Genomic DNA, 20,520 nt, shown 5'->3' with positions numbered 1-20,520 from the left:
CACCACCACCATCACCACCACCACCACAACACCAATTTACAGATTCCATCCAAATCCAAATCGAAATCCTTTCATCAGCAACCTATCCACCTCGATTATCCAGCAGAAATACAATACCTTCACCTTTTCGACTATTTATCATGAACAAGTAAGTATTGGTATTGGTATCAGTATCCATCTATATCTATATCAATATCAATAGATCTATATCAACATATCAACATATCAACATATCAACATATCAACATATCAACATATCAACATATCAACATATCAACATATCAACATATCAACATATCAACATATCAACATATCAACATATCAACATATCAACATATCTATCTATATCTATCAATCTACCAAAAGTTCAGAACCAAAAGCATGAGTATAATTGATCTACCAGGTATGAAGTTTCTTTCCCCTTTCCTTCTTTCCTTCTTTCCCCCTTTCTCCCACCAGGAAAATACACTCAACACGAAAGAAACCTCATTCCTCCATTCATTCCTCTCCCCCCCCCCCCCCCCCCGGAAAAACCAGGCTATCAATGATCTTTATCTTTATCTTCCTTGTAGTTGTAATTATAATCATGATCCCTCTCTCCCTTTCTCTAACTCCCCCTCCCCCAAAAGACAAAAACAAAACTTACCAATGTCCCCTCACCAACAACCAAACTCAAGTAAACAAACAGACCATTAACTGCATCTCACAACCAGCATAGCTCACAAAACGCATCAACTTCACGGATACCCCAATTCTAATCCCCAACTTCATTTACTGGATGTTATCTGTCAAGCAGGTAACACGTCTCTATTTTCTAAGTCTATCTATACCAAAACCCACCCAATGGCTAGGTAACTATATTCATTTTCATCCTCAATGTAGAATTTCGTCATCACTTTCGTAAAATCAATGGACCATCTCAAATTTTGCATCTATGTCATATGTATTCATTTCATAACTTCATAATATATGTACGTAGCCATACCCAAAAGGCTATCCTTCCATTCATTTCCCACCCCTCGTCATTATGTATTAAATCTGGTTCATCATGACCCACTTCCTCCCATCCTATTTCATTCACCTCCTCTTAAGCCAAATCCTGACTCAATGGCAAGTTTCTTGAACTGGAACCAACGTAAACTGTCTTAGTGTAGTTACTAATGAACCAGTTTTGCGCGGCTGTATCCCAGTTGCTCAAATCTCTTCTGGTCAAATCAGCCGTGAAAGTAGTAGTATTTCCTGCAGGGATGGAAAGTCTTTCGAAGCCTCTCAATACGATAAGAGGATCATTGGGTCCACCGAGCTTAACGTAGAGTTGGGGAACTTCTTCACCATCAAGTTTACCGGAGTTTTGGATTTGTGCAGTAACGGTGTAAAGCACGTCGTAAAGTGCTGGGTTACCTCCTGGTGCACCACCTGCTGCGAGAATAGGTTGAGCAGATCCGTCAGTTGCCTTTGGTGGGAGGAACTCGGAGGCATTTTGACCGTAATTTGGATCCGCAGATGAGGCGGCAGCATCGCTGGTGTTGAGGTATGGGTAAATGTATTGGTAAACATATGGGAATGAACCGTTGGGGAAGATGTAGTCATTGAGGTCTGTGGAGAAGTTTCCAAAAGATGGAGCAGCTTGAGTCAATCCAGATGATGGAGTGTAAGTGCTGCTTGCATTGGCATTCTTGGTAACAGTAAGGCCAGAGTAGTTGAATGTGGTGTATGAGAGACCAAAGCCAAACTCGTAAATTGGTTCGATACCTTGAGCATCAAAAGCGCGGTAATCAATGAAGTTTCCTTCAGTGAAGTCGAGTTGTGGTGCAGCCTCACCGTTGTTTGGCTCGTAGAGAACATCGGTACCGTAACTCTCTCTAGTTGGTCCCCATGTGAATGGTGTACGGGCAGCAGGGTTAACCTTTCCATATAGAACATCAGTGATACTGTTTCCACTTTCTTGTCCTGGTACACCAGCCCACAAGATTGCAGTGATGTTCTCGTTGTCATACCAATCGCCAACCAAAGTAGGTCCAGTGGAGTGAATAACGACGATAGTGTTGTTGCAGAGGGCAGAGACGTTTTTAATCAAAGCATCACCAGAGTTCCAGAGAGTAAGGTTGTTGCGATCACCAATGTTTCCATCAACACTGATATATCCTTCTCCGGAATTGGCGTTGACGAAAACAATGGCAGTGACTTCTTGACTAACAAGTGCTTCGATTTGGGCCGTAGCATAGTTATCCAAGATGCTCTGGTAAACAGTGCCATCAGCAATGGCTTGGTTTTGAAGAGCAGTGTCTGGAGTGACAAGGTAAGGGAAGTTGGCGGAACCAGAACCCCAAGCCATGCCAAGAGTGCCGTTATCGCAACCTCTGTCAGAGCATCCATTAGGTCCGTAAGGGCTTGAGCCAGCATCCTCTCCAATAACAGCAAGGAATTTAGGCTTTGAAAGAGGAAGTGCGTTGTTGGTGTTCTTCAAGAGGACTGTTGATCGAGCTCCAATATCTCTGATCAACTTTGCATGGTCTCCTCTAACATCGACGTGCCAGTTAATTTGTTGAACATCCTTTCCAGCTGCGTAGTGGAGCGGTCCATATGTATCAAGAGTCCATGAAGAGAAGTTGATTTCTGGCTCGTCCAATGTGAGACCAACTTTGAAGTAAGCAGCCATAATTCTCATTGCCATGTCGTCAATTCTCCATTCTGGAACGGTTCCATTGATAACTGCTAATGTGAGGTTGGTTCCCCAGAAACTCTCTCCACTGTTGAAGAGGGTATCACCAGGCATGGTCATATCCAATCCAGCGACAGCTGAAGCTGCTCCAGTGTGCTGAGCTTGCCAATCAGTCATAACAAATCCTTGGAATCCGAGCTCATCCTTGAGCAAGTTGTTGAGCATCTTGGAGTTTTGACAAGCATAGGAGTTGTTGACTTGGTTGTAAGAACACATAATGGAACCAACACCAGCGCGAACTGCGTCTGCGAATGGCCAGAGGTATGTCTCGTGCATGGTGACATCGTCAATGTTGGATGAACTGGATTCAGTGATGTTGAAGCCGAAGCCTTGTGATTCGCCAGATTGACGGAAATGTTCCTAAATATTTGTAAGTTATCGAAGTAGTAATGGATTATCAGGAAACTAATAAAAGTATCCCGTGTATTGATAATCGGAAAGTAAAAGAGTACAAACCTGTTCGTTACCGATGAAATGCTTGGCACAAGCAATGATACCAGCGTCTTGAATACCTTTGATGGTTTCAGCAATTCCAATACCTGTCAAGACAGGATCTGGACTAAATCCTTCCCAGTTACGTCCACCTTGTGGAGCACGACCAAGAGGACCAGCGACGGGACCGAGTTGCACAGTTACACCCTTTGCTTTATGCTCTTGACCTACAAAATGAGTTAGCTTGAGTCCGAAATGTATGAACCAATCGGAGTAAATTGAAACTTACCCATAGCATAACCCCGAGCATACATCAAACCACGATCAAAGGTAGCTGCAACGGATTGGCCACTCGAGAAAACCGAGTTAAAATCGGTATCACGAACACCAACTGGAGAATCTTGCATACACATCGATCGAAGACCGAGTCGAGGAACTGATCCAGCTTGACCGACACATTGTTCTCCTTCCCATCTAAATGATGATTAGTTTTACATTCAGCACTGTAAAGATCAACCAAGCTCACCCAACACCAGTAGTCAAATTAACCTTCTCCAACAAGGTAAGCTGCGAAACAAAATCCTTGGCCTTAACATAGGCATCCTCCCATCCGCCGGTATTTGGGTTCATCCATGGCGAAGGATAAAATGGTTCGCTGGTTTGACCGAAGACAGCACCTGAATCAGTGGCCGGATCGACGGCGCCGGGGTATGTAGAATTCGACGACTTCGTACCAAGAGTTAGCAATTTTCGATCTCCTGTGATGATGCCGGACAGAACAAGAACGAGATCCAATAAACTCTTCATGGTGAAGTTTTGACGATGCGGTTGTGTAAATTATAAATGGATATAATCATACACGGCGGTAATGAAGAAGAACGAGTGGTGGTTTTCTCCTTTCATTGAGAGAAACATGGTTTGTGGAAGGAAAGGGAGAGAGGAGAGAAAATGGAAATGGGGAGTACAAACTTGACGTGATTGTTTGGTAGCACGATGCAACGTACTTTCTTGTTGACTGGGGGAGGCCGCGGCCAGTAACCCAGCAACGACGAGTGAATATCTCATTTTGAGGAAAGAGCCACCACCAATTGAATGGTGATTGGATGAAAGATGAAATTCAAAGGGATTGAGGAATAAGCAGGTACAATCTCAAATGAATTGAGAAGATTGACTGTACTGATCTTCGAAGGAAAGAAGGAAACATGGTGGGATGGCAAGATACTTTATATAGCGAGCGAGACAGACACACCTACCTCCCAACCTTAACTGTCTGTCTGTCTGTCTGTGGAGTCTGCATTTCGCCCCATCTACTCCTGATCTGTACGGAGTAGACCCATGGATGATGGATTAATGTTCGAAAATGGGGTCTTCGACGCGCATAGTACAGACACATACATACACATCGGTAGGAATGAAGGGCTAGCTGGCGCATTACCTGGGTGGGTGTAGGTACTAGGTGGGTACTAGGTAGGTACACGAGCAGATCTTGCAAAAGAAACATTGAGCTTCCCCAGCACACCGGTAAGCAAAAAGTTAAACACCTAGTTCCCTGGTCGAGTGGTAGACTATCAGACGACGTGCATGAGTTGGGCGAAAGAAGGGAAAGATCTTCGGCAGATAAAGTTCCTGGATACCTAGGCAATTTAGAGTGACATGTTGGGTCAATGTGTACGAGCATACCACCTTGTACACCATATAAAATTATATCAATCGTATCGCGTCTTGGGGGGAAGCTTATTGTAAAAGTTGTGTTTCGCGGTGAAAGGCGTATTAGATATTCCGAGACTGTCAATTCCGCGGGTACTCTTTTCGTGGCATCACATCTCAGTTGTTGTGGTTGTGGCTGTTGTTGCTGTTGCTGCTGTTGTTGTTGTTGTTGTCGTCGTCACTGAGATTGCTGTTTCTGCTGTGAACGCGTGCTCTGCACCGCAGGCATTCGCTGTCAAGCAAACAAACACACCAACGTCATTTCATTTCCAAGCTGACATGCATCAACGATGATGATGATGATAATATGACAAGCATGGATGCAGGATCACGAGAGATTAATTGGCAGAGACTGAACTTCCAAGCGTTTAGCCTGCCCGGCAATTTCTATCCGCCCATATCCCATATTAGAGATCTGAACAAACGGTCGACTCTCAGATACGGGATTGATGGCTTGGGTGTCTTTGTCCTCATCGCACATGTCTCTCACAGACGTCGACAGAGTCTCTCTTCGCCATCCAAGCATCTCATAGCAAAGCCCATCATACTCGGTCTCCAACAGATACATCAGACGCCATTAGATGGCATTCCATTGTTCGTACTGCAGCTGTAACTAAGGATGCATGTTCATCTCAACCTCCGCAAACCCCACAAACTTCAGAAAAAAAAAACATGTTGACCCGCGCGGACCCACAGCCCCACAAATCCACAAACCCACAAACTCATAGTCCCATAATCGGATTTTCTTCGGAACTTGGGGAAAAAGGGCGGGGAATGGTGCTTGGTGCTTGGTGCTTACAGATTAGAGATTACACATTACACATTACACATTACACAGCAGACACATCCGATTTCCACACAGCACTTGCTTGGTATGGTGCGTGGATATGGATGTGGATATGGATATGTGGATGTGCATGTATTTATTTGCCTGTCAAGTGATGATCGAATCATGAATACTCCACTTCTGTATGCAAATTGACTTTCTTCTTTTTCTTCTTTTTTTTCTCCGTCGTGTCGTGAGGTGGCTCAGTTGTATGCTGGATCGTACGGAGTAACGGTTCAATATGGAATGAATGGAGGAATGGATGATGCAGAAGATGAGATGGTCTATAACACAAGGGAGATCGTTGCGTGAGTCTGTTGAGTGTGAATCGACAAGGGAATGCGGAAAGATAATCATCGGCATTACTCTCATCACCATTATCACCATCCTCACCATCCTCACCATCCTCACCATCCTCACCACCCTCACCACCCTCACCACCCTCACCACCATCATCATCACCATCATCATAATATCACGACATGTGCAATCAGGGTGGGAGGGAGTCCAACCCCGTCAGATCAACAGGGGCACTTGAAGAAGTTCTAGAATTCGCGGTTGATCATCGGTTCACCCCCATTTTCATCAACCAAACCCTTTTGCAAGACAAACAACTCACTCACCAAGCAAACTTGACCACCCTACGACACGCTCCAACCAAGAATGGCACTTCCGATCGGCAACATCTCAAATATCCACTAAAAGTCTAGGAACGACATCTCCGCCCCGCCTTCCTATCCCTTTCTTTCTCCTTCTTCGCCATCTCATCGCTAGCCAAGCTTTCCAAGCTTTCCACGAACCTGACCAGCCACACAATCATGGATCGAGCCGTATGTCAACACGAATTACACTAGAAAGTCCCTACGCAGTGTACGTTCGGAAGCCTCGTAACTATCTACACCGATACCCGACCCCGCCGTTCACACTTCTCTAGACTTCACGCTACTTCCCATCCTTACCAATTTATCAAATTGTACCACTATATATCTCATCGGACCGATTACACTGAGATCACATTCTCCTCTTCTCCTCTTCTCCTCTTCTCCATCATTTTTCCCCATGGGCCATGGCAAGCGTCGGAGTTCTCGAATAAGAAGCCTATCCGAACATCCAGCAGTAGTATTCTTTACCAATAAACTGGGAACCTCCGGATTTTCTCCCCCGCTCCCCCGTGGGAACATGGCTAATCTTCGGAATTGGTGCATACATACATTGGGGCCCGACTTTTATTGCAATTGTATCTGCATACAAATTAATACATGGCAATCCAGGATTCGATTGTTACTTGCGTTCCCCAATTCTATGGACAACACAACCAAGCGCCCCAGCTGTGTAGCTTGGAAAAAGATACTCCCGGTTATTCCGACAATGACTGCCATGGCTACGATGGCTACGATGGGGCTCTGGAGAGGGCTTACTGTTTAGTGACGGAAACCCTTTTGATCATGAGGACTGTTAATATAATAAATCCTACTGTTCAATCCGGAATCTTCGGATCTTAGAGCATACTTAGTGGTGTGCTGTACTTAGATTACCACTGCAAGTCAGTAGTCGAGCTTTGTAGCCGTCCTTCACTTCACCGTCTTACACTTCTCCAATCCCTTGACTAGATGAGGAGTATGCGACTATCGGAGATGATGTTGTGCCAATCCAAACACCAAGGAGCCTCGGACGGTGTATCGATCATGGACCCTAATATTCTGAACTACAATCCAACAACCAGGTACTTCAATATTTGAAAGCGACACAAACACCCAGTTAGAATTGCATACTCATTTCAAGGGCTCACGTTGAACTCTGCAAGAATTAAGTACATTCTCACAGGGCTAAAATTCTATCAATGTTTCGCTGGCATTAACTATATCACAAATGTATTCATTCCGCTTGCTTTATACTCCCCAAAGTATTTTCATCTCCCTCTATCAATTCTTCTCCATATCATCTTCCATACCATCCACCAATCTTGTATTCCCTTTCTGTCTTCCTCCGTTTTGAAGATGAATCTTCCAGTCTATCGTACAATGCCTTTATCGCTCCAAGTCCTTCAGTCATGATACGCGGAGTTGAGTTTGACTCCAACTTGTGACCAAACGGCGAAGCATCAACCCGTGATGTTTGCCCCGGACTTATTCTATCAGTGTGTGACTTGGCTTTGTCCCATCCAAGGCGTGCCCTTGCCGGTTCCACATAATCATGGGTTAGAATTGATCTAGGAACTCGCCATTGAAAATGTGCCGGTGGTGGGACTGTTATTGGTGTGGATGTCGGTTTGTATTTAAATAATTGCCTTGGAGATGCCGATGCCGAGGCCATATCAGATTCGCCCATTTCCATGGCAATTTGAGCGGTCTCGGGGCCATTCCTTCCTTCTGATATTCTCATATCTGGTATTGAAGAATGGTTTTGGTGCCCCTTCTTCATTTGCTTTAAGGGTGTCTGGTCATCCCTCCGTTGTTTGTTTGCTTTCACTGCCACTCCATCATGATTCACCAGATATTGTTCCACGAGATCACCACTCGCCCGATTTAGAGGTTCTCGACTCTTTGCTAATCCATTCTTTCCCATAGAATCAATCGAATTCGACCTGCGTTCTCCCATTTCTCCCAATTCCTTTCTTCTTTCCAAATCCTTCTGTACCTTTTTTTTCATCTGCGCTCCAGGTACATATTTTCTCTTCACATACGCTCTAATTCCCCTTGTGCCCTCGTCATCTCCACCATACCCTTCCGAATCATCATCCCTATCATATCCTCCCGAATCACGAACTCCGATATGAGAACTCGGCAAAATCTCTTCATGGAGTGATGGCGTAGCGGAAAATATAAGGCTGGGAGGCTGCGAATCATCCTCTTCGCTTGATGAATACCTCGGCATGGCATTTTTCGATGTCGCTGGTGTGGATGAATTCATTTGCAAAAAGAGATGTACGAGTTGGGGGGGGGGATTTGGAAGAAGAATCAATCAATCAATCAATAATAGATCGGTAATTATATCTTGTGTATTGTAATAATGAGTGAGTGAGTATGAATTGAATATTTGCTATTTGCTATTTGCTATTTGATTTTTGATATTTTCTATTTGATATTTGATTTTGGAAAGGAAATAAGGAGGAGGGTGTGGATATGGATATGGATATTATCCATACTGCTTGTTTTAGCTTATACCCACCTCGACTTTCTTCTTCTTCTTTTGCTTGCTTGGGAAAGAACAATGAGGGTTTTGTTGTTTGTAGCGCATGTGCTTAATGATAACTGATGTATGTTGGGCAAGCACGCTTCGATTCGATTTGATTTTTGGTTATTTGTATGTATATACTTATATGGAGGATTCACCTTGAGCAATTATTCTATTCTTCTATTCTTCTATTCTTCTACTCTTCTTTCTCAGTACAAGGATTAAGATACATCCCTGTATGTATGTATGTATATTCTTCTAAAACTTTCCTCTCTTTCCCTTTCTTTCTTTCTTTCTTTCTATTGATATCTTTTACTCACCTGTCTCTCTTTTTTTTATATCTTCTCGCTTCTATCTACTCTCATCTCGGTGGTGAGGTGGGATGTTTGTATTTCCTTGATTCTCGATTCTCGATTTGGGGTTTGGGGTTTGATGGATAGATTATCACTCAACTACTTAGGTTCATCTATCCATTTATTTATCATAGTACTTTACTCTCTCTCTCCTCTGCATCTAAATATTTAGCATCGGAGTACAAGAAACTTACTTGGTCGAGTTTGGGTTTGGTATTAATCGTAATTGTTCTACTTTGTGTGTGTGTGTGTGTAGTTCTTGTTTCTTGTTTCTCGGGGGTTGGTTGATTAGTATGTATATATGTGTATGTGTGTGTCTCTAGATTAACCCCCCTAGGTTTTGAAGTTGGGAGCTGAGATTAAGGTTGAGATTGAGATTAGGATTAAAGAAATCCAGCTACCTACCTATCTAAATGATTAATTGAAAGCAAATAATAGCGAGTGAGTACAGCGAGTATTCTAGGAATTCAGGAATATCAATAAGGATTTGAGAGAACTTGTGATTGGTGTGTATGTGTGTGGATGTACATGTGTAAAGTATTGTTTATTCGGTATATGAGTAGAGTACTAGTAGATGTTTTGTTCTATAGGATGTGGGATATACAATTACGAATTTTGAGGGGGAAGTTTGAGATGAGGGGATTGGGCTTAAGATCGGAGATTTGAAAGGTGATCGATCGATGGATATTATTTGTGTCAGTATTAGCTTTAACTTTGGCTTCTTTTGAAAAGGAAAGAAGGGGATTTTATTGGGGTTTAGCATTGGCTCGTCTTGTTTACGAGTGGGTGATGACGATGATGAAGATGAATGGATGGATGGTAAATGATAAATAATAAATAAAGCACAGAGGAGCTTTAAACTCTTAGGCGCTGCATCTCTGGATCTCAGACTCTGAGTTTGAGTTTGGGGGAATGAATGAAAGGTCGTCTTTGACTTTATTGAAATGGGTGAGTGGAAGGGTGTGCTGGATAGATGGTTGGGTAATCAATTGATTGATTGAATAGATCAATAGAAGATTAGCTACTAATCATATATATATATGTATATGTATAACAGTCCCTATGATAAGATTCCAACCTTTCGTATACTAACTATCATATCATATCACATAATATCACATCAAGTGATACCACAACACCTAACGCAACAAAAACAATCAAACGCCCATAAAATTCCGAATCACAGTAGTAATTTATAGGAATGTTTTAGTAGTATTGTATAGTTATTCGATCATGCAATCTTTATATAACTGACAACTGATGACTATTGGGGAGTTGGAGATGAGAAGATGAATAGTGATGAGTGGTTATTAAGTATCAATTCGAGCTTATGGACATGTAGTAGAGCATATGTGTGGAGTTTCTATATATCGGATGTCGGATGGGAGAATGATGGGTGAGATGATTCTGAGGGGGGTTAGCGCATCGATTTTCAATACAGCGTGAATTGCGTTGGGGCTGTTTGCTTGCTTGTTTGCTTACTTGCTTATTTATTCGTGTGTATCCTACAGACTGTGAAGCTGAGAAGTCAGAAAGACTCTCAGATATCTGCATCTTCAGTGCCCAACGATTCACATCCTCGAGAACTAGTACTGAAGAAATGTAGATGGATACTCGCGAACAGACCTATAAGACTTTCCTCTTGAGGAGTTTGAACTAGTCATGGTGAATGTTATGTTTATTTCGCTGTATCACATCTCCTTTCCTCCTTCCGTCTACGCGGATGAGCAAGGATGGGAAGAGAAGTACTGAGAATTGCATGGATTGTTCCTCTCCTACAGATCGTGGGTCTCAGAGTTGAGAGAGATTGTGGAAATACTCATACTTATATCCATACTCACACATTGCTGGTAATTTAGAACAAGCTAAATATTATAGTGATTTTCTTCCCTGCTGGATGTATGGATCCATTTATGATATGTTTTCCTTTTGTGGAAACTTGGAGGAAAGCATAGGAGTGGGAACGGGATGATTGGGTTAGATGGAGAGAGATATAGGTTTTAGATGATTTACAAATTTACACAGGCTGGGTATTTCGTGGGGGTTTTCTGGAAGGAAGAGTAGTTTTTGATGGATGATGGGGCGGGGGGGGGTTGAAGGCTTGAATAGGGCATGGAATACGGAGCATAAAGTATGAATTAGATACAGAATAAAGTGTAGCAGCTGTGAGGTAGATTTTTTCATGGAGGGAATGGCCAATGAACCATCTCATCTACTAGTGATTAAGAAATGTGTCAGCTATTTGACAGAGTATATTATAATAATGGTTTGATATCTAGAAAGTAATTGAAGAACTATATCTAGCAAATAGGATTGAAAAGAGATGATATGAGTAACATAAAGCGAGAACGCTGCGTTTGTTTTCGAGAGGGGAGGGGGAATTAGGATTAATGGTAGAAAGCTAAGAGTATATACCAATTATAGCTAGCAATCTCAACAATAACAATCTAAGTGATAGTCACTATAATGTTTCGGTGGCAATGCAAGATACCAAATTTACACCCTATCACCTTTACAAATAGGAAAATATCAATGGCAACTCAGGTTCCCCCTGAATATAGAGTCCAGATGATTGAGATCAAAACACAGGAAATAACATACATGCCTACTCGGCTACTTTTGACTGCCTCTTTTTGATACAACTTTAGTAGTTTCTCCTTCATCATACCGAAAATATATGTACGGGATTTCTAAAAATAAACACCTTTTTCTTTTTGGATGCCTAGGCACAACTATCTACCCAGAGGAATATCACTTTCTTAAACTTTTTATCAGTCGTAGAATCTACGAGGGGTACACATTTACTTACCCCAGCACTCTTCAAAGCAGATATCATAACGCAGTCGGTCGTACTTTCCAGTGAATGAAAACTATCTCTCAAGTTCACAAACGAAAATCGTCATAGAAAACCAGGAGAGCAATAGAATTGAATCTATAAACCCTACAAGTCGTAAGCAAAGTTTCGATTCTTTAAGCAGGCGGGAAGTCCGTTAGGTTCATGACTATTAAAAGTGTGTCTCACTGAAGCTTGATACTTTTGTAAATGATCCCACAATTTTTCAGTAACAGTAACAGTATTAATAGATATATGACGACAAGTATGTTTGAAAAGGACAGCCGAAATGGAATTGAAGAACAGATTTTCCATTAGCTATCAATATGACTGTTCATTGATGATTCATCACTAATGAATCACTGGTGGAAGCCTTGCATCTCTCACAGTTTTGATATAGTGGATGATCTTTACATCTGAGTCCATATCAGAAAAACGAAATCAAGAGGGAAAGGGCTTATTGTGACAACTGCTGCTAGAACCCGAATACTGGACTGTGATTTTACTCTGATTAAGAAACGAGTTCTTTCCGGGGACAATGTCCACCAGAAGTATGGAGATGTTGTGGATGCATCGAGAACTTTGTTCGCTGTGCACTATTAAATAGATCGAGTTTTACTCCCATGAGTTGGGAATAGATTAGAATTGTGAATTCGGGGTTAGCTTCAGATGAGACTTGCGGGCTATAATGACTTGTAATAAGGAAGATGGACTAGGACTACGCTTGAACGAATAATAGTAATGTCAGCAGTAACAGTTATGGTAAGCCGACACTAAAAGAAATGGTAGTGATGGGATGGTTTATAAGTTCAAGTATCGGCTGATACCGGGAGATATTCCAAGTTTATACCGGAAATACTTCATTTATACATATCTGTAGAAGCTGTATGGCTAAAGACACGAAGATTTAGGGGGGGGGGGGGGGGGGGGGGGAATAGATATTAGGTAGGATCCTTGGTATTTATAATCTTGTCAGGGAACTTCAGACGAGATCTGGATGGGATAGAGATACGTATGAGATGGCATCACTTTGATCATACATAATCTAATCGCCGAGACCAATGAAAACGAGGCCAGTAGAGTGAATTACTAGTGCAGCTTCTATATTTGTGGTGAAAGGGATCTCATGTAACTCTAACCCTAGGGCGGTTCTCGCAATCTTTGATGAATCGACGGCACACTCGTGCTGAAGAAAACAGGACAATATCATGAAAAGATAGTGGATACAATACTAGAAGGTTGAATGTGCCAGTAACGATAAGATATATAGACTAGAGGGTGTATACCTATACGTCAGCGACGATAACCCGGTAAAACCTGCATACATTGGTGAAGTAACACTATATCTACTGTTTACCACAAGAATCCATCCAAGGGTCTAGCTCTTGACAAGACCTAGTCCTCCCGATATCTTAGTAAAGGAATATTAGGTCTTCATTTATCTCGACTTGGAATGATGGAACCCTAGCACAAAGATTCATAAAAACACCTTCTCTTTCTAGGCCCACCAAACATGCATATCTCCAAATAAGAGTTCTAAAGAGCCAGTCGTCGATCATGGCATAATTGACATAAAATTCAGACATGCAACAAAAGTACTTCATTGCTCTGATTCGAGTCTAGAGACCTTCAAAACTAACGTATATTTCCTCATTCGGTATTTTTTACCTATTCTCAAGACCTGAGTGATCCTGCCCGTCACATGCATGGCCCGAAGTGGTAAGAAGCCTCAGTGAGCAATCACATTTGTGACCCAACCAACGTGATTTATATGCGGGAGCGATCAGTTAGTTGGAGCTAATGGTGGGATGATGAATGAACTGTTCGAAAGGTGGCCTGTGCCTTCCCGAAAAGGCATCATCCGATGCGTGGGAGGAAGGTGCCACGGTGCCAGCCATATCATGAGCTTTGCTTGCAACTGATCCGATCAGATTTCACGTGAAGAACAGAGCTGAGATGAGATGTGATGTGATGAGATCATAAATCAGAAATCAGAAATCAGAAATCAGAAAAGGATGAAGACAGGATTGATAGATCTTGACGCTATGATCCTGTAGATTGCCTGACGATTGGACAGCAGATGTGCATCTGGACTCCCCTTCATTTCTTGATGAGACAGAGGATAGTCTTGAATCAATCCCTTGATGCAGAAATTCGATAGCTTTACGTTGCACAGTGTATCCTCTCTGTTGCAAAACGAGAACTGTGGGGCATATATGCATGGGTACAAAGTCGAAGTGTGCTTCCAAGCAATGTCTTGCCGCCGAGATATCACACGCAAACAAATGGATCTCCCATCAAAGCAGCGTCTTATCTGAGAAAGAGACTTCTCCGCCAGATACCCACTGTCCCCACCGGCAACTAAAAACAAGCAATTCGTGCAGATGACGTTGCTGTCGAGTCAAGACAAACTCCACACCACTGGCACTGCATCTGCATCTGCATATTCATTTGGAGCTTCCCAATAGCCGCTTCAAACTAGCTGATGACCGGCAGGTACTTGCATGACTAGAGCCTGTATATTCTCACGAGACTCGACAAACCGCTGCTTTTATTATGGAAGTGATAAAGTGATACGAGCACCACGTCAGAGACGAAGTAATCGTACATTCCAAGTCATCCATACCTTTAACTGTCAAGAATCTATCTTTGAGAGATTGTTTATTGTTGAGGTTGAACTGAGAATTTGAGCGGTCATTGTTGGAATTGATTTGAGATAATAAGTAAAGGTTTATCATTTGTGATGTGAGAAGTTCTGGTGGTTCAATGCAGATAGATGAAAATCGTTCTAGTAATCATTGAGGTGTGCATTTATCGGCTCTCAAGCTAGCCAATTTTACATCGATTTCACTAAAACTGCACCGGGCATGTTATATTTTCATACAACTTGGTTTGCACCTACACATGACTTGGTAAGGAAATTCGGGCGAAACAACTTTGAAATCTCTGTGGTGAGTGATGAGGCTAGATTATATAGTTATTATCGAATGCCGTCTATGTTCATTACTTGGAGACCTGTGTGATTGACGACAGATACCACCGAGACCCGAGGATCAGACATCTAACAAGCTCAATAGACCCCGATGACATGAATCTTCTACATGTGGGCGTATGCCTGTATTCCCTTTACCAATTTCCCAGTTTAGAACTTTTTGGGTTTACTGTGTCGAAGTTAGAATGAGATGTACTCTGTTGCAAATATACCACTGTCGAAATGTTAAAAGTCTTTATATCGCTACCCTCGGCCCTTGGTTAGATAGCCGTCTATATTTATCTCAAGCAAATACTATACCAAGGTCTATTCAAGATCATATCATGAGTTCAAATGAGGACCGGGTAATGGAAGAGTGATTGATTTGGCTTCTCCTTCCAGTCGAAGGAATAGATCTGTCTTCGTGTGGCAGCATGCCAAGTTATCAAAGACCTTTGGAAGAATAAGTAGTCCGACAAGTGTGCCTTTCCGAAACCCTCCAAGCTAATAGAATCACTGATTTCTCACTCTTGGAATTTTGTATTTCGTAGGCGTAAGAAACACAGTATCTGTTGGTTCTTTCCTTTCGTGGTACCCTTTGACCGTTGATTTTGAGAACCACATGTGAAAATGAATCTTGGTCAAATATGAAGGAAAGGGAAAACATGTGTGTCAAAAAATAGCAGAAAATAGCCTCAAGATCACTGGAATGATGCCGAAGTGACTATTTTGTAAACTGGCCAATACTAAGGTTACTTCGAGCTGCAAGAGGATTTATGTGAGAAGAATTGTCGACAACTTGGTGCAAGCAACAAATAATCTATGCGAACAGCAATCCTCCAATCAGCATGCCAGATAAATGCAAGTCCTCCAAAGAGCCGAAGACCAAAGCTTCAACCAGCAAGCGAAATAAATCAAGCCCTCCAAAAAGACGAAATTCAATCCGAATCCAAAGATCTAAGAAGACCAGAAAGAGGAACCCGTTAAGGAGGAGGTCCCCAAGGAGAAAGCTTCCAAAAAGACTGTTCTCAAAGAGAATGTCCCCACGGAGAAAGCGCCTATAATTTGGAAAACAGAAGGACAAGTCGCCAAGAATCTGAACATGGAAGCAAAGGCCAGACTCATCAGGTGACTCGCACATATAGAGCCCTATGTTATCCCCTTTATGGCAATTGTGACATGCGAACAAGAAGACAAGCTGATCCAGACGTACAGACCTACGAAAAGGGAGTCAAAACACAAACCCGGCAAGTGGGTAATTCAGTTGTATATACAAATCTGAATACAAAGGGAAGGGGCAAGGATATCAAAGAATACGTGAAGCGTCTGCGATGCACGATAGACAATTTCGATCCTGAGGGGAACGAGATATTAAAAGCCAAGCAAAATGAGGAAAAGGAAGCCAAGAAACAACTCGAGGAAAACATCGGGGGCGGTGGAACGGAAGCCGAGGATGATGAGACAGAAGACGAAGATGATAGAGTGGAAGAGGAAACAGAAGTGGGAAGTGGGAAAAAAAGCGAGGAGTGAATAGAAAGAACCGACAGCGGAAATGATCAATGCTACCAGGAAGATGTAAGTCTCGCAACAGATGATAGTGAGGAAAAGAATAGCAGCGCAGAAGCCAGAGATCAAACCCAAGCTAATATCACACAAATTCTTGAACCCAAGAAACACGGACGTCGATTACCTGGTCAATCGAGCAGGTCTAATGGTGGAGGAATAGTAGAAGTTAAACGCTCCGGCATGAGTAAGTTGGCATTGAAGGATAAGTTGAAAAGTTGCACGAAGCGTCCGAAAAAAGAAACAGAAGATAGGAGATGAGCAAGAGACCGAGCTGGGTGTTGAGCAAGGGGCTGAGCTAGATGAGGGAAAAGAGACCGAGGAATATCATGGACTCTAGACATCGCGATGAGGTAGACCATTGTAACAGTGCATCCATCATCATAAGTTTTCGAAATATCAGTATATCTCATAAACCTAGTATTAAAATTCAAGGACTGGTTCACTTGGTTCCCCGGGAGGAAATCAAGACACTAAATATACATGCAACTTTCATCTTCGTTCAATTGAAGGTTGGAATTGTAGCTACTTCTAAATTATTCTTCAGATTCTTCCCATTTTGCTCACGAAAGCCAGAGGTCAGGGGAGAAATATGCGTATCCCAAACTTGATTTCCAATATCCAGACGGCTACTCTCTGTGAGAACGATTTGAGATTCACATCACATTTTGCATTATGCGATATGATTGCATTTTTCACACGTGCAATAGTGTATTCTTACACCATTCAATGGCGGTGAATACGTGAATTTCTGGTGAGGGAAAGGTCACATCGAGCAATAGGATTCAAAAGATGCTTGTGATAGTTCTAACGTGCGTTTGATCTGTGTGAGTCATGTGCATATGGCATAAAATATCTATTCAAAAGAGAGTACGAAGGTCAATTGATGTTATAGATTCATACATGATTGTTGATTTGATGCTACTACCCAGCATAGGATCGCAATACAAGAGAGCAATACCGCAAGACTTCATATCAATGTGCATACAGGTACCGTACATTTCAACACTATCATACCTCGAAACGAAACCCGAAACATATATGAAGATGTGCAACTGGATCCTCCCGCAGTATCTCTATCATCGTAGTATATTGCGGCGCAGAGAGGTCCATTGCCCACGACAATATGATGAGCCATCGAATTCACGAAGAGCTTTCTTCCATCTCGAACATAATGACCGTCATTCCAAATCCCATCTGAGTTTCAAACAGCCACCCGATAAACATCAAACGTGGGAAAATCCATCATCTTGCACAGAGGTTTACTTGACCCGTTCTCACTACTACCTTCACATCAACTCAAATCCTTCCTCTACCCTTCAAAACTTCCTTCCACATGATATGTAATCAACAAAGGATTTTTGAATCGCCCGGTGCACATTGACTCATCCTCCCATCCATAATGTACACGAGCCACTCCTCCACATTCACCCCTTCCTTTATTGAGAAAAGCGATGGATGAAATAAGCATGACAAGAAATCTGATCTCAGATCCTACGTTTCGCGATATGCAACAAGAAAACTTTGCGACATTATTCAACCACTTATCTCATCTTGCCAGTTATTAAGTAAGCATTTCTAAATACTACGAGATGGGGCGTAAAGTGAGATCCTAGCAAGAATCATACTTCAAGCGAAATCCTTCTCGTGTTGAATGGATGTTTCGGGCAAGGCAAGACATTCATATACGAATGTACAAAGGGAGAGAGTGCCAATATGCTGTAGCTCTGCGGCGAGGTACGGAGGAAGAACAACTGCCGATATTGCCTACAGTAAAGCTGCCAACTCATTTGTTCAATCTCTTTGAAGCCACGAATCAATCCATGCAGGATGTGATTTAACATGCTGATGTACAGAATGTCTGAGAGCTTTGCAAGTACACTGCTTTGACTTACTCAGTCCATAGGGCAATTTTAAAAACAATATTTTAGATGTTAGTAAAATGTGGTAGCGAAGCCACCCTTTTGCAAAATGCGGAAAACCAGTGAGCCACAATAGGTAACTAATCCTCCTTTGTTTCGATCCTAAGGCGTGCGTAGATATTCTCCCACTGACACTGACAATGGCACTACACACTGACATAAACAACCATGGTAGATACCTGGTTTGCCAAAAGGAGATGCGGAATGACTTGCTAATAGTTACTTGCTATAGAATAATCTGATACAGTCTAGAAGAAAATGGTCAAAGGGACTTCCTTTAGAATCCACCCGCAGACACCGGCGTTTCATGCTCTGAAGTATGCTCTCTGAGGACCCTACAGAGTAAGCAAGACATTGCCGGATTGAAGTAGCTTCATTCAGTAGAAAATGCAAAGTAAGAAAGAAAAGTGTAATTCCGCACAGATGGTCTGTCAGATCAGCATTACCTCAAGGCTCATGCTAGTCAAACTAATGGAGCTATCTTGGGTATCTCAGTAGTCTCCGATGTCAGTGTTTCAGCAGCATTTGGGCAGAGATACTAGTCGGCATGTGTTGTGGTGTTTGGCCGTTCTGTATTTCCTCCAAATCCGGAGATACAGACCCAGAAGGAAATCATTGGAGTGCAACAGTTACGATTTAGACGCCGACAACGAGTTACTAGTCCAGCAACTACAGCTGAAGAAGATTTGCGGATAATTATAGAAGGGAGGTCGCTTTGGTGGTCTGCAGAAGCGCTACCGTAGTCACGAGGGCACAACATGGTGTCTGATGGCCGGGGTAAAATGACAGCGAAGACCGACCGGTAGTAAGAGTCGCTTCAATACCGATCCTGGTATTAAGCTTGAATGGCATTAACGCTTTTGCAGTTCGATCTGTGAACGATTCAATTAGTTGGGATTGGTGCTCGGTGAATCTAGATCTAAACAAATGAAGGGATGTAGATGCACTCCGTGTGCATAGAAGCGGCAACGCGACGGATGGGCGATCAATTCCCAGAGAATGGAAAGAAAAGATGAGACAGCCGTGCCATTCTCTCCAATGAGGATTTTGAAGAGCTCAAGCTTCGATGTTTCATGCATACCTGCATTAATTTAACCCTGTTTAGATCAATATTTGTTCATGTTGCATTTTTGGGGTGAAAGAGCTAGCCAATTAGTGATGTATCAGATTCCCAAAGAGATGATGGAGGAAGATTGTGCGCCAATCGATTAAAGATCACATTTTTGGAAAATGCAGTCAGACATCTTTTTAATTTCTGACTGCGGGCAGGTCCCATTCAGCAAGCGCTCGGTATTGACTATTCTGCAGCAAATGAATGCACCATACGATGTAAGATTGCAGATGAGATAGAAGGTAGACTGCACACCGAAATATCGAAGAGTTGGAGCGACTTGACAGTCAAATGTTGACTGTCGTCGCATTCCGATTGAATGCGTCTCGATATTACCAAACTAGTTCAGCAGGTGTGATTGATCGTACGCCGTTCTACAAAAGAAACAACTGCCAGTACATCATCTTGAACATCATCTTGGAAGCTTGGAACTTGGACTGAGGTAAGATGCTACGAAGGTGGGATTGTGTGTATCTACCGAGTGCTCTATTTTCGGGATCACTGCATCGCATCGTATAGTGGAGTCCTGTGAGCTGCTGTAGCACGGGAAATATTGTGGGATTGGTTTGATACCATGGTGGTGCATGTATATCGAATGTATGTAAACGCCGAGTTTAATTGCTGAAGATACTCGAGTGGCTGGAAGAAGTTGGAGGGTCCGAATGCTTCGCGCGTACCTGCCTCCTATTGCCCAATGCCCAGCTGCTTCTTGCCTGCTTGCTTTAGAATTCTTTAAAACTCTTTCTTGGAATTTTAAGATGTCGGGGATTTTGTTGCGAATTGTGGGAAAGCATTGGTAAGAGATGCTTGACATGATTTAACGATGATCTTTGCATAGTGAGGATAAAAATAATACAAACGGATTGAAGATCATGGCTATCTATGCGGCCCGTCTCTGGACTCTAT

The 20,520-nt window shown here is 42.5% G+C and overlaps 3 protein-coding genes across 4 annotated transcripts; 1 reads left to right on the top strand and 2 right to left on the bottom strand.

The window, feature by feature from the left end:
* Positions 1-910: 910 nt before the first annotated feature.
* BCIN_10g05590 (hypothetical protein) lies at positions 911-4,339 on the bottom strand. Of its 2 annotated transcripts, XM_024695699.1 has the most exons (5): positions 4,124-4,339; positions 3,681-3,880; positions 3,444-3,628; positions 3,179-3,381; positions 911-3,082 (listed from the first exon to the last, which is right to left on the bottom strand). In XM_024695699.1, exons 1-5 carry the CDS (start codon positions 4,217-4,219, stop codon positions 1,088-1,090), a joined length of 2,679 nt encoding a protein of 892 aa, XP_024551493.1. In that variant the 5' UTR covers positions 4,220-4,339; the 3' UTR covers positions 911-1,087. The 2 variants fall into 2 exon arrangements, with proteins under 2 accessions (XP_024551493.1, XP_001551395.1); XM_001551345.2 differs by having other exon boundaries at positions 3,681-4,339.
* A 2,788-nt stretch (positions 4,340-7,127) lies between these two features.
* Positions 7,128-8,884, bottom strand: BCIN_10g05580 (hypothetical protein). Its single transcript, XM_001551341.2, has one exon. The coding sequence runs from the start codon at positions 8,559-8,561 to the stop codon at positions 7,626-7,628; it is 936 nt and encodes a 311-aa protein (XP_001551391.1). The 5' UTR covers positions 8,562-8,884; the 3' UTR covers positions 7,128-7,625.
* A 7,181-nt stretch (positions 8,885-16,065) lies between these two features.
* On the top strand, positions 16,066-16,942 carry BCIN_10g05570 (hypothetical protein). Its single transcript, XM_024695698.1, has 3 exons — positions 16,066-16,518; positions 16,588-16,768; positions 16,836-16,942. Exons 1-3 carry the CDS (start codon positions 16,198-16,200, stop codon positions 16,919-16,921), a joined length of 588 nt encoding a protein of 195 aa, XP_024551492.1. The 5' UTR covers positions 16,066-16,197; the 3' UTR covers positions 16,922-16,942.
* The last annotated feature ends 3,578 nt before the right edge of the window (positions 16,943-20,520 follow it).

The sequence above is a fragment of the Botrytis cinerea genome, chromosome 10 (genome assembly GCF_000143535.2).
Source record: "Botrytis cinerea B05.10 chromosome 10, complete sequence".
NCBI classification, from domain to species: Eukaryota; Fungi; Ascomycota; class Leotiomycetes; order Helotiales; family Sclerotiniaceae; genus Botrytis; species Botrytis cinerea.
This window is presented reverse-complemented; position numbering and strand designations above follow the sequence as displayed.

Coding starts and splice junctions, on each gene's coding strand:
- BCIN_10g05590 (XM_024695699.1), bottom strand. CDS start 4,219: ATGAGATATTCACTCGTCGTTGCTGGGTTACTGGCCGCGGCCTCCCCC. Junction 3,881..4,123: donor CTACCAAACAATCACGTCAA/GTTTGTACTCCC, acceptor CTTGGTACGAAG/TCGTCGAATTCTACATACCC. Junction 3,382..3,443: donor TGCTCGGGGTTATGCTATGG/GTAAGTTTCAAT, acceptor CTCATTTTGTAG/GTCAAGAGCATAAAGCAAAG.
- BCIN_10g05580 (XM_001551341.2), bottom strand. CDS start 8,561: ATGCCGAGGTATTCATCAAGCGAAGAGGATGATTCGCAGCCTCCCAGC.
- BCIN_10g05570 (XM_024695698.1), top strand. CDS start 16,198: ATGCGAACAAGAAGACAAGCTGATCCAGACGTACAGACCTACGAAAAG. Junction 16,519..16,587: donor GAGTGGAAGAGGAAACAGAA/GTGGGAAGTGGG, acceptor CAATGCTACCAG/GAAGATGTAAGTCTCGCAAC. Junction 16,769..16,835: donor AGTTAAACGCTCCGGCATGA/GTAAGTTGGCAT, acceptor AACAGAAGATAG/GAGATGAGCAAGAGACCGAG.